Source organism: Furipterus horrens, unplaced genomic scaffold, assembly GCF_987537825.1.
Source record: "Furipterus horrens unplaced genomic scaffold, mFurHor1.1.pri manual_scaffold_5, whole genome shotgun sequence".
NCBI lineage: Eukaryota > Metazoa > Chordata > Mammalia > Chiroptera > Furipteridae > Furipterus > Furipterus horrens.
The window spans coordinates 62,859,561-62,874,151 of record NW_028327175.1 but is presented as its reverse complement, the minus strand read 5'-3'; the positions used below and the strand labels follow the sequence as shown (position 1 = coordinate 62,874,151).

At 36.2% G+C, this 14,591-nt stretch overlaps 1 protein-coding gene across 1 annotated transcript in view; it reads left to right on the top strand.

Annotated features, from left to right (window-relative positions):
* KIAA0825 (KIAA0825 ortholog) overlaps positions 1-14,591 on the top strand; it is a 386,922-nt gene that overhangs the window by 193,455 nt on the left and 178,876 nt on the right. The window contains exons 19-20 of the mRNA XM_090276495.1: positions 3,008-3,166; positions 4,974-5,068. Coding sequence (XP_090132621.1) covers positions 3,008-3,166; positions 4,974-5,068 — 254 coding nt within the window. The remainder of the gene's footprint in view (positions 1-3,007; positions 3,167-4,973; positions 5,069-14,591) is intronic.

The following is a 14,591-nucleotide window of genomic DNA, read 5'->3' as shown; positions in this document are numbered from 1 at the left end:
TGATCACCTGGGAAGGAACTGAAGCTATGAAAATGGTCATCTCCCTACAGAATTAGAGTATAGAGTTCTTACAAAGTAATACAGTCTATGCACTCTTGCTAATGATCCTTCACACCTTATTTGGGGTCTCTATTTGAGGAACTCGGGAACCCTAACCCCTAGCCTTGGCTAACTGAAAGAGGTGCATTTCAAAGCTATAGTCTTTATTGGCATGTCCACCTGGGCACCCAAATTGGCCAAAACAACTGGTGATTACTAAGGAACAGATGTTGCAGTAGGATTCACTCAGATCCTTAGTAACATGGCATTACAGTAGTTCAGAGGTCAGCAGTGGCAGGTATAGATTGCTGAATTGATAGGCTAGTCAGTCCTCTATTTAAAAGGTCCATAACATAAAAAAAAATCAGTAATCACCAGTAAGTGAAATCAACAAACAGTAAGTTGGGTATTCAGGAAACTCAAACGCTGTTTTCTCTTGTGAAACTCATGGAACGCTCAGGCAGTTGTTCTGAACAGGTGTGCTTTGAGATCTCATGTATGTACGATTCTTTACTGGAGCACCAACCACATTTTGATCAATTAAGTTCAAAGTCATGATGTTTCTTTCATTACAACTCAATATACCTACTGTTATGGCAATGGCTGTCAGATGGGATGTCAAGCTAAATATTAGTGCTCAGTGAGACGTGGTGCTGCAAGGTAAGAGACATAATGTGAGGCTAGAAACAAAGAAAGTAATGAGAATGTTGCCTTGTGATTACTAAAGCAATGCAAGCATTAAATCCAACCAGTGATACAAGGGTGACTAAGTGACTAGTATAATACTTATGGCTGCTTTTATACTGTGAGGTATCCTTGTGTTGTAGGTGAATTTGCATTGTGATGTTTGTTCATTTGGTGAGTAGCACTATGAGTCTTCAGCACTTTCGGTTGTGCTGTTAAATATTTAAAAATGTGATATAAATATAGAACAGCTTCAGGTGCAGGCCAGAGTGAGGAGAACAATGCGTGTGCCATGGAGAGACAGCAAACTTATGGGAGAAAGTGAGTTTTAAAATGTCTTTGAGATACAGGTAAAATGGATGAACATAGAAGTTCTGGCCATGAGCATGATGAGGGAGACCGTGAGTATACGGATCTGGTGGTCTTCCATGACTATGGCAGTTGAGGTCATGAGACAGGTGGAGTTTTTCAGTGCAGAGAAGTAGAGAAATGATGGGTAGATAAATCAGCTTTGATTTAACTTCACATAGAAGGGGTTCAAGAAAGAATGTTCCAAGAATGTATTTCTTCTAAAGAATATACTCGATTAGTAGTAAATCTGACTAAGGCAATGTCACAGAAAATCTGAGACTCTTAAGTAGTGGTAATGACAAGTGTCAGTATAGCAGAGAGGTCAGAGAAATTAACAAGGAAGGAAACACTGTTGTATTTACAACTGGCAACAGAGCACTTTTCTTTTTTTGAATTGTGGAAACAAACAAAGAAAGCCAAAATATAGTCACATAAGAGGAAATCAGTGAGAAAGATTATTAGCCTAAAGAAAGCAGTGTTTCTAATAAAAGGGGGTATTGTATTCCTTTTTAAAATTTAACTTTCAGAAATCCCAGTGGAGAAAAATTTGTTTCTGTTCAGAAATATAAATCTAGGTGTAAAATTATTTTTGATGGCTTTATTGATCTCTAATAATTTTAGTAAGGATCTGTGTGTGTTTACCATATAGCATAGGATTGATTCTTTAAAAGATGTGATCCACAATGAGCAGGGTTAAGAAATGACTATCATTGTTAAATAACATTTTTTTAGATTTTTAGAGTTTTGGGATCTGAAATTTGCATTTCACAATGAATAGAGTGGACATTCTTTATTCATGAAGTTATATAGAAATAGGAAAAAGTACAGTGGACTGCAACCAGAGATGTAGCTTCTTGTCCCCCACTCTACCACCCATCCCTGAGTGACCTCAGGCTTGTCCCCTGACCTTTCAGAGCCAATCATTGAATGTGGCATGAGCTAGAGTTTTTCAGACTTTTATGTGCCTAATAATCTCCTGGGGAGTGTTAACACTCAGATTCCAATTGGGTGGGGCCTGAGATTCCCCTTTCCTAACAAGCTCCAAGGTAAGGCTGATGAGGCTGATCTGTGCATCAGACTTAGAGTAACAATGGTTTTCTAGAAAACTTCTAAAGTCCTTTTCAACTCTAAAATTCTGAACCTAGTCTTCATCCTAATCTTGCAGAAAAATTATATTGTGACATACTGAAAATTAAGATATTTATTTATTTCATGACTTGCTTATTAATAGTAAACGATTGTTTATCAGAAACTTTTAGTCATTTTTACTGGTTGTTTTGCAAAAAAGAGATCTATAATATAAATTAGGATTGTTCACCTTATTAATTTAGTGGTGGGAAATGAGAAATAATGTAGGAGACTGACTTTTTAACTCAGGCTGGTACTGGCAGTTGGGGGACTAGAATTACAAATTTTGATCTTCTTTTGTACCTTGATATTTTTCAGGCTACAGCATGGAAATAGAGTTTAGGAGATTGCATTATAATTAATTCTACATAGAGTGAGGCTTTTTATAGTGAAATTTCAGAGTACTTAGCACTCCACTGAGCATGGAGTAGGTAGCAACTACACTTAATAAATGAATAAACTATCTTGTACTGTGAGTAATTATGCACCTGAGTTAAGTTTTGGTAACCAGATATGTTAACACATGAACCAATGGATGACAAGCATACATTCCTAATGTGAAAGTTTGTTAAATTTTTTCTAATCTATCCTATATATTAGGTGAACCTGTTTTTTTGATGGGTTTATTGTAAAGATGATTGGTACACTACTATGTTTTTTCTGAAAATGTATTCTATCCTGAGGCAAGGAATACACTGTAATCTGGCAAATGTGCTTAAAGAGTAGATTTGGATATTGATCATTTTATTTTTAAAGATAATATATGCTTCCCACCAAAACAGACTTGTAATTTTTTCCCTTCAAGGAGTATTTAAAAGAACAGCTGTTTTCTATGAATGGTTCAGAGGAAAAGCCATTACCCATCCAACCTTTAAAAACAACCTTGAGGGGTGTGGAAGATCAGCCTTCTGCCTTTAACCCTCTCCATGTGTACAAGGAATTTAGTAAAAACATGCTAGATCAGGTAAGTAATGGAAAATTTAATTTAAAAGTGTGGTTTCTTTACAGTAGTAACAACAACAACAAAAAAAAAAAAGGATTTGTGTTTGAATATTTACTCATAAGCCTTTTTAGTAGGAAGCAAAAGGCCTTGTATTTATTTGCATGGTCTGCACAAATTGACTTTGAAAAGTTATTTTACCTTTTCCCTATTTGTCAAACTGATTCATATGTTTGGTCTGTAAAATTTAGCTTTTGACCAGGTCGGTTCACCACGGGCAGAGGGAACATCTGTTTGGCCGTGTCTACAGAAGGACTGAAAGCCCAGGCATTTTTTAACAATCTTCCCCTGCCTTGCTGGCCCCCACCCCCATCCCGTAATACCCACATTCACAAAACACCTTGGAATCTTTATTTAATTTATCAGATAAATTATAAAATGGTTTAAAATTCATTATAAATAGAGCATTGAGCTCCTATTTTATGTGGTGTAAGGTAAATTAGCTTTTTAAAAATATATAACCCTAAACACATTCCTAAATTTAAAATGAATTTGCTAATGATCTTCAAGTCAGGATGTTTGAAATAAAGTCAATGAGTTAAACACTACACATTTTTAAATGTCAGATTGTGCCATTGTATAAGCTGAATATTTCAGTAGTTATATTAAAAACATCACCTCTATGCCAAACTACTTGAAATTTAAAGTTGCTTTTGCTTTAAAATTCATTCTTTTGGTGGCATTTCTGAGAAGCTTCTTGACAGACTATTTGAACTAACAGGGCAGAAGAGAAGGATTGCTTGACCTAGAGCTCTGACGAAAATAAGAATTAAAACAATGGCCTAATTCGGGATGCAGATAATATTTTTACCATGCCTGTTACAGCCGCAGTCTACACTCATCAATACTGTGTAGAATAAGACCTTCAAATGCTGACAACCCGGGGCAGAATTCTTCTGCTCTATGACAGCATCGTAGAGCTCCATTAATCAGCAGGTGACAGGGCATAGTTCTTGTTGGATTTTAAACATCAGCCTGTACTCTTATTATCAAAACTATTTAGTTTAAGGACCATAAGCATTTATAATACTTTAAAACCAAATATATTGTATAAGTTTGAGTTTTTGGGCCACTTTCCTGGGTTGTACTTTAGATTGCTCCAAACCATAAATAATCATTGTCGCTGTTAAATTATCCTCACTTCATTTAAATAAATGGCATGTTTTATTTAGTTCTGAAATATGATGTTATCTTTCACAGTAATTTTTCTCCTTACTCTGTTGTGAAATTATCTATTAAATTAGAAAAAAAGTCACTTATGTTATTTACACTTACAGTCCCTTATAATTTCCCCCTTAAAGCATTCTTAACCGAAAAGATAACATTAATATCATACTCTAATTAAGCTGTGTCTTATAATTTGAGTTGTAGCACTTCCAAGTTTGTTTTCTTAATCAGACTTCTGAGTGCTAAAAAAGACTATAAACTGATATACAAAAAAGTTACCAATTATTTTGCTTTGCTTTTCAAAGAGTCACTGTCTCAGAGAAACTTGTTGGGCACATGCCATTAGCACTTGGAAGAGTAACGACTCAAGAAATTGATTTATATTTTTATAAATAATGACTACATCCCCAAATGGATTTATAAATTAATTGCTGTCTTATTGGAATAAAAACCTTCTTCTGTGGACATGATTGATGTTATCTGTCTAAGTCCTTGTTCTGGACCCCCCTCCTTCTTAGTTAGTCTATCACAGCTGGAGCTTTAATTTACTGATCATATTAACTCTGATTAATACTAACAATAGTGTCTTCTCATTTATCAACAGTCAGCCATTACAAAATGCAACTGGAATTGGTCAAACTTGCTGCCAAATTATCTGGGACTGGATAAGATGACCTTCAGTGTACTGCTCAAAAACAGGTAAGACTGAGAATTTGAGCGAGCTAGTTGCGGGGGGAGCATATATATAATCCTTTATATATATAGGAGATATATATGTATGTGTGTATATATTTATGTATATAGATCTGAAATTGTATAAAATATACTTTCTAAATGTTGTTTTTACATAAAGCATTTGCAAAAGGCAGGATAATTTTTTTCTGAAATGAAATTAGTTGATTTTAGTTTGAATTTTAAGTATTTTGACTATGTATATAGTAGTTCAGTATTGTTAACAGCAAAAGTTGTTGACTTGGATGCTATTATAATACTATGCCTTTGTTTACAACATTAATGAATGCATATAAAATGCCAAGCCAAATCAACTAGTCTAATCAGGGTAAACATAAGTAAAACTGTCATGATTCAATTTTTTGCTTTTCAGCCAGTTTTTTTGGCTCTGTCTTGCTGTAGCCTCAGTTACATATTACTTTATACTCACATGGGCTCACATAACACATTCACTCTGGAACAACCCAAAGAAATAATTTGATTTCAGCCTAGGAATCCAAACATGAAATTTGTTTTGCACAAAGTATAAACATTTTCTTTATATTTTGTATTAATTAACATGGTTTTTGAAAATACCTTTCAAGTTTTCAGTGAAAAGTGTAAGGTATAAATTTTAAAAATCGAATTTCTCTATTAAGTATCACATTTTCACATAAAATGTATGTGTGTGAGACACCTTTTATTATTCAAGTATAATCTGTTTGCTTATGTGTTACATATGAAAAGTCTATATAATCTTCGTGATGAAGAATGTATTTCTATATTTTTTGAAAAATATAGTAAGTACCATTTTTCCTGAAAGACAATAATGACAATGATATAGTACAATTATCAAATTACCCTTGAGAAATCTGGGCACCCATAAGAAAATATCTTAAAAGGGAGAGAGACTCCACTATTTCTCAGAAGGGTGCTTTAAAGAAAAAGAAAAAAAAAAGTCAGCTTTATTGCCAATAACAACCTAGCTTAAATGAATGGTTACAATGGTATTCCTAATATTTCACCCCTGAATGAAGTTCACCCACCTATCATGGACAAAGCTGAACAATCCAGAAGCTTCCACATCAAGAGCAGAGCCTTCTCCCAGCAAGCTTACCACCTGGTAGGCAGTAGTCCAGGATGCAGTCTATTCATGCATAGTCCCCCCAAAGTGCTCCTGTCCTGTCCCAACGGTGCTTAGACAGGTAGGAGGTAGGAGTGGTGGGAGAGAGGCCAGGTCCTGTGTTGAACCTGTTGTTACATGATGTTTGCACAGTGTTAAATGTCTATCTAGAAACAAACTAGGAAAGGTAAGTCATTTGTTTGCTGCTATCTGGAAAGTTTGGGGTTTATGTATGTTAACTGCATTATGAGGTATTTTACTAAGTTTCCTTCAGCTGTAAATTTCAGCTTCCAATCCACTAAATGGCATTCTAGGGGTAGCACATCTTTCAAAACTTACTGTATTTGCTCTGAATAATATTCTCTTTTAAGTGAATTTTTGTTTTCAGCAAAATTGCATTATGTTATTTTTGTTTAGCAACTTTAGATATACTCCAATTAGGTCAACAGCTATTAAAGTCTATTTCCCTAAACTATTCAATATCATGTGCAGGAGTGAGTGGAAGAAAAGAACTTGTACAAATTTAGCCAGAAGTAACAGGTCAAAACAGTTCTCTTGGAAAAAAGTCATGAAATTTTAATAGAAAGAGCTAGAATCTCATATTAATAAGAGCCTTAGATTTTTGGACAATGGTATGCAAAGCATTCTACTCCAAACTACTACACGCCACAAGCTACAATGAACATAACTGATCTACTTTTTAGATGGATTGAGGACACTTGAGACTTTTTATCTCTTTTAGCACATCTCCATTTTTTTTTCAGAACATTATTTATGAGACTTGATTAATATTGAACAGGTAAGAAAATTGTTTTGGATATTTTTTTGTAAGACTTTCTTGTTTGTATTTATCTGAAAATGCTGATTTTTTAAAAACAAATAATGCATTGAATTTTGACAACAGAGTTATTTGAAAATGAAACCGTGGAACATTGAACTTTTAGATTAAGAGTTACATGTGCCATGTTACATCCTCTGCTCACTATCAGGACTCATCTCAAAACATTTCCCTTCACTTCATCATGTTCTAAATTCATTGCCATCTTCCTATTCTTTGGATTCTTCAAGCTCTTTCCCATTACAGTCTTTGTAATTGCAGTTCCCTCATCTCTTCACATGGTTGGTGCCATCTTGTCCATCTGGGGCACATGTTACCTCCTTGGATAGACCTTTCCGGCCACCCATCTAAAGTTACCCTCCAAGTCACCCTAATATCCTATTCTAATGTACTTTCTTTTTTTACCTTTATTTTTATTGTTGCCCCCATTTTCCCCCCTTTTGCCCACCTATACCCAGCTCCCACCCCCGCCCCCCAGCCCTGATCACACTGTTGTCTTTGTCTATGGGTTATGCATATACATTCTTTAGCTAATCCATCACCTTTCATCCAGTCCTCCCCCCCACACACACACTGCCCTCGGACAGCTGTCAGTCTGTTCCATGTGTCCACGCCTCCATTTCTATTTTGTTCATCAGTTTATTTTGTTCATTAGATTCCACATATAGGTGAGATCAGAGGAAGACAAATACTGTGCTTCTTAATTGAAATATCTCTATCTGAGACCTAGTTTCTGTTTTTTGTTGTCTTTTAACCCTAATCTTGAGGGTAGAATATAAACTCCGTGAAAACATCGCTGAGCCCATCTTATTCTGCATCTTCAGTACCTCTAACAAACCTTGGACATATAGCAGGCTCTGAGTAATATTTGTTGAATTAATTAACAAAGGAATGAAGAATAAGAATGCAGAGAACAAGTCAGGTCCTAGCAGATGAGCACAGAGCACACTTTCTCTATAAATGATGCTTGATCAATAGTTATGTAGATACCAGTGCTATACTCTGGAAAAATCTCAAGTAAAAAATTATCTGCATGCATATTCATTCTTCTCATGTTCCAAATTTGGATGAGAATCAGGTTAATTAAGCTGTAGATTTTTAAAATGCCTGTTAGTATTATTATGTAAAGTTTGGCTCAGATTAAAAGCACCAAACACTGGTCTTTATTTTTAATTAATTGATCTAATTCAAGCCGTAACCTCTTTAGCAACAAAGTCTGTTCTATACTCCATGATTCAGAAGTTTTTTGAAATTTGGGTGATAGGGTCAGTATTTGTTAAATTATACTAAAAATACAAATTGAGAATTTTAGGGTGGAGCTAGCTAGCTGGCAAAAGTATTCAGCCAAGCCTTGTAAATTTGTGATTTTTTTTCAAGGCATTTGAGGAAATAATGCAGTTGCTGAGACCTCAGACAAGAGATCCTGAATATATATTAATTATGTATGTTTTTCAACTTAGAAAATTTGCTGTTGTGGGGAAAAAAAGACTTCTCAGAGGTTCAGAAAATCAACATATGTATCAGTCTACACCTTTACCTTTAATGCTATATAAGACTGTGCATTGATCTTTTGAAGTTATAAAGATACTTTTCACAGTTTCTTACTATTAGTTTCTTACTTGCTTTCTCACCCACTTTAAAATAAATCCCGACTTGGCGAGTGAGACGGTGATTGCATTTGCAGGCGAGTGCACCAGAAGGAACACTCTATATTCCTTCATTCATGGCAAATCTCCAGATTGCCACTTTGATATTGTTTTCCTTGTCACTGGAACAAATTTATGTTGCTTCTTTTCTCTTTACCTTATTTATTCCAGACTAATTCCCAAGAATTGTGGTGTTGAAAATAATCTGTGAATACAGTGGAATGCTATGCTTTTTTAACCATCTAAATATACTGCATATGAGCTTGGCTTCAAGTTGAGCAAACACGATTAAATATGATGGCAGCAGCAGCAGAAGGGGTGGTGGTGGCAGATTTCTGGCTGTCACTCTGGGCCCTTTCCAGGTGGACAATAACCATACATCTGAGAGGAAACAGAGGTTAGAAAACATGTTTTAAAGGAGTCGTTAATCTGTGGAGCTGACTGTTTGTTTTTAATAGAAATAATTATTAAAGTACCTTTACATTCTATCAGATTATAGTGCGTATGCCCTGTGGTGTGTGCAGAGAGTAAACACCATCATCTCTGGCCTTGAACGGCACACGCTGCACTCTGCTGTGCCCGTTCTCAGGCAGTGCTGCCATTAGCACAGTGTTTATAGTTGCTCACAGCAGTAAATTCCTGATGTAGCAGCAGGCTGCCTGGTTATGGAGAGGTAGGTTTAAGAGAAAGGGGAAGCTGCTTTTATAAATACACACCTCTGAGCTATTACATTTGTCATGACATTCAAATACGGATTTTTCATGCTCTAGCTCCTTAGAAAACCCTTTCTTCCCTCCTCCACCAAAAGGCCTCAAACTCGGTGACACTCTCCTCACTATCACCATCTTCTCAAACAGAGGCAGACTTCTCTCTCATCCTTAAATCCTAAAGCAAGATGTTTTTGCACAGAGATTGTCTAATGTATTTTTTTAGATATATAAATTTAACACTCTGGTCCTCGGGATTTCCACAGGTTAGGGCTTTAGTACATGAACCAAATAAACCCATACATGTGTATGGTTTTCTGACTGATAACTTGTGTATGTTGTCCTTTATGGTGTATAAAGTACTTTCACACAAATCTCCTTTGACCCTCACTTCAACTGTGTAGTGAGAGACAGGTACCAGTGAGTTTGCAAAACATTAAGTGACATGGCCAAGGTCACATCTTAAATGACATCTGGAACTCAAAATGAAGTCTTCTGACTATGTCTGGTGCTTTATCTGTTATATCATATTTCTGGTCAAGATTTTTCCCCCCTGCTTTACTGAGGTATAATTGACAAGTAACAATGTATAAATTTAAGTGTTGATTTGATACACTTATATATTGCAACATGATTATCACCATAGGGTTAACTAACACCCCCATCACGTCTCTTAATTACCATTTGTTTTTGTTTGTTTGCTTGTTTGTTTTTTATGGTGAGAACATGTAAGATCTACTCTGTTAGCAACTTGTAAGTATAGATGATCCCCAACACACGTGAGCTGACTTAGATTTTTCAGCTTTATTATGGTGCAGAAGTGATATGCATTCAGTAGAAATAACACTTCAAATTATGAATTTTGATCTTTTCTAGGCTAGAGATATGTGGTATGACACTCCCTTGTGATGCTGGACAGCGGCAGCGAGCTTTAGTTCCTATCAGCCATTCGATCATGAGGGTAAACCACCAACCCTCTACAGTGTACTCATTGTGTTAGATGATTTTGCCCAACTGCAGGCTGATATTAGTAAGCATTCCGAGCATGTTTAAGGTACGCTAGACAAAGCTATGATGTTCAGTAGGTTAGGTGTATTAAATGCATTTTTACCTTACAATGGATTTATCAGGATGTAACCCTGTCATAAGTTGAGGAATATCTGTATTTAATACAGTATTATTAACTATAATCACCATGCTGTACATTAGATCTTCATCTTAGAACTGGAAACTTGTACCCCTTGTTCACTTTTTTTATTAGCTGTACATTCACTGTAATAATACTGATAAGATAGTAAATGGAAAGAGCTCTTGCCATCACTGGCATAATTTAAGAGAATTACATACACATATTTAACAGTAAAGTTTTATAATAACCTTATAAAGTAAGTACCATATTATCCTCATTTTCCTGATAAGGCACTGAGCTCTAAGAGATGATGTTTAGATTCTGGCTCACATCCATGTTCTTAACCATTTGTCTCTGTTCCTACTCTAGAGCTCTGCTTACTCTATTCCCGAACAAATATTTGGGAGCATTTCCTTTGTGAAAGACATTTATTTAGAAGAAAGCAACAATGTACTAGAGAATGTCATATAAGTCAAGGGGGCCTTGAGTGCTACTCCATAAAATTTTTAATTCATTTTGAATTTTCACTTTGGTTGTCACAAGACTTATCTTCTCTCTTTAACTCCTTGTATCTTTCTCAGCAACTGGCTTGCCACCACTTTATCAGGAAAATAAAGCAATCTAATACAGGGTGGGGCAAAAGGAGATTTATAGTTGAGAGTACATGAAACAGAGTCTATTCTTGTATTATTATTTATTAATTATTATATTGTTTTCCACACAAACAACTGTAAACCTACTTTTGCCCAACCCTGTATAAATCTCCCAACTTTCCTTCCTAAACCTCAATTTTGTTTCTGTCATCTCCAGTCCTTTGCTTCTTGCTTAGCCTTAGAGAGAGAGAGCTTTCTTCTAGTTGAAACTTGAAAGATAAGTTGACTTTTGTAAGTAGTGGAGGGCCTGAGGGCTAGGAAGTTTAAACTTTAACTACTGGATCTGAGGGAATCACCAAAACCTTTAAGTACAAAGCAGTGACAAGAACAGAGAGCTACTTTAGGACATTAATAAGAGCTAGGGTAGAGGGATAGAATAACTAAAAAGAGGGAAGACCAGGTAAGAGACTATGGCTAAAGACTGAGGAAGAGAATCTACATCTGAGATATAAAAGACATTCCTAAGGAAGCTTGGCAGCTCAGCTAAATCTATTCCTAATTTGCATTAAAGTTAGGTATGATTCTTTCTCTTTGAAAACAGTGTGGCCCAAGTATTCTTTAGGTAGAGAAGTGCCATGCTTACCATTTCTTCAGAGTGCATGTGTTGGTTCATATCCTCCAAGCAGATGCTATGATGGGATTAGAGTTACAAGAAGATTTGGGGGGGTGAGCTGGGGGGAATGCACAAAAAGAATAAAGAGGAAGAAGAAGTCAGCAAAACAACCCCTCAGACAAAGTTACAGGTCTGAACTTGTGAAAGGAAAGGGGGAAGGAGAATTGGTAGGAGGAGTCTCAGCAGAATAGTTCTAAGCAAGTTTTGATAAGGCCAATGGGGATTCCTTGAGCTAAAGTCACACATTGGGGAGTCTCGCATCCTGCAGGACTGGGCTGGCACTCACACCTCCATGGTGCTCAGACACTGACTGTGATCAGCTTGGGAGAAGCACGGGCTGAACGATAATGCAATAGTAGATGCGGAGAAATGGCAGCGAGGGCCATGGGTCACTACAGTAACTGCAGCAGCTGTGAGTGGTACATTTCCGCAGCTACCATAGTAGGAATGCACAGTGATTCTCTTAGATGTGGAGAGATTTTATGTGTGTGTGTGGTATGTAAGTTAACAAGGATGTGATTTAAATAAAGGTCTCCATTACTTTAGTGAGGTAGAGATCAGACAACCTAAAAAATATGTTAAATGCTATTGACAGAAATGCAGAATTGGCAACATCTTGATGAAAGGAAGGTATAATAATTTTCTCAAAAGCAGCCATGGGAGAATTTTTTGCTTGTCAAGTTGAACCAAAATTCACTTTGTAATGAATTTTCTTCTACCTAATTATGCATTCACATACTGGCACTTTGGGGTTCTTGCAATGAATCAAAAGCTATGAAAAACTTGCTTGTATAGAATACATTCTTTTTTCAATAACTATTCTTTAAGTATTCCCCTGTCAAATTCTGTTCAGACCCCAAAGCATCTATGATATCTTTCTACAAAAAGTTTAGCATAGGTTCCACCAGGAGTAGCTGTCATAGGCTCACTGATTCAGTTTGGCTGAAGATGAAAAGACCATTGACTACTTTCAGGCTTATTGTTCATCACTGAATATCCTAATCTGTTTATGTTGTTATATCAACATAAACAGAGAAGATTATCTCTTTGAAGATAAAATTATAAGCAAAATTAAAATGTCTATTAAATATAATTAAATATAATAATAATAATAAATCTGAATAACTAATAACATTGTTCACTTTTATATTTACATTTATAACATTTTTATTATTTATTACAGTACTTTTCTGATGAGTTGTATGTGAAATTAATTTGGACACCTATAGCACTTTTACATACTGTAAATGTACCTTGAGGTAATATAATAATATGAAAGATGACTTGTGGTCAAGATGGAGGCATAAGTAGACATGCTTTGCCTCCTCACACAACCATAGAAAGAATTACAACCAGATCTCAAAAACAAATAACAACCAAAACCATCAGAAAATTAAGCTATATGGAAGTCCAACAACCAAGGATTTAAAGAAGCCACATGCATCCAGACAGATAGAAGGGGTGGAGTCCTAGAGACAGGGCAGAGAAGCAGTATAGCTCAGACAAGGGCAGTGGTAGAACAGACAGTCCCAGATTCACGTATGGTGGGTAAAAATTAGGAGGGATATCCTGGGAGGGAGCAATTCCAGCCCCAGGCCAGACCGCACAGCCCAGGGTTACAACACCAGGAACATAAACCCCCATTACCTCTGGCTGTAAAAACCAGTGTGGATTGGGGCAGCAAAAGAAACTGTTGGATTTTCAGCATTTAAAGGGCCCACATGGTCTTAGAACATATGCAAACTCCAGGGCAGCAACTAGAGGGTGATAATCTCATATGGGAAGTGGGTGAAGTGACTGGAAACAGGGTAAGTGCCTGGCAAATTGCCAGAAGCCAGGCAGTGGTATTGGCCCCTCTTCAAGCCCCCCACCACAAAGAGAGCCACAAAACAGTGAAGCAGGTACTCCCCCGCCCCCCAGCAATTACCTAAGGCTCCTCCCCACACAATTTATAGGAGACTTTGCTACATAGGCCATGCTACTAAGACAGGGAGTAAAAGCAGTTATACTTAATACACAGAAACAAACACAAGGAGGCTACTAAATTGAGGAGACAAAGAAATATGGCCCAAATGAAAGAACAGAACAAAACCTCAGAAAAAGAACAAAATGAAAGAGCAATAGCCAACCTATCAGATGCAGAGTTCAAAACACTGGTGATGAAGATGCTTAGAGAACTCATAGAGCATAGCAAAAAAATAAAGGAGGAAATGAATGTTACACAAAGTGAAATTAAAATATACAGGGAACCAACAGTAAAAGAAACCAGAATTCAAATCACCAATTTGGAACAAAAGGAAGAAATAAACATTCAATCAGAATAGAAAGAAGCAAGAAAGAAAAAAAAAAAAATGAGGAGGGGCTTAGAACTCCTGGAACAACTTTAAGCATACCAACATCGGAATCATAGAGGTGCCAGAAGGAGAAGAGGAATGCAAGAAATTGAAAAGTTATTTGAAAAAATAATGAAAGAAAACTTCCCTAATTTCATGAAGGAAATAGGCATATAAGTCCAGGAAGCACAGAGAGTTGCAAACAAGTTGAACCCAAAGAGGACCACACCAAGACATGTCATAATTAAAATACCAAAGGTTAAACATAAAGAGAGAATCTTAAAAGCACTAAGAGAAAAGTAAAGAGTTACCTACAAAGGAGTTCCCATAAGACTATTAGCTGATTTCTCAAAAGAAACTTTGCAGGTAAGAAGGGACTGGCAAGAAGTATTCAAAGTTATGAGAAGCAAGTATGTACAACCTAGATTACTCTATCAAGTGATGAAGCTATCATTTAGAATGAAAGGGC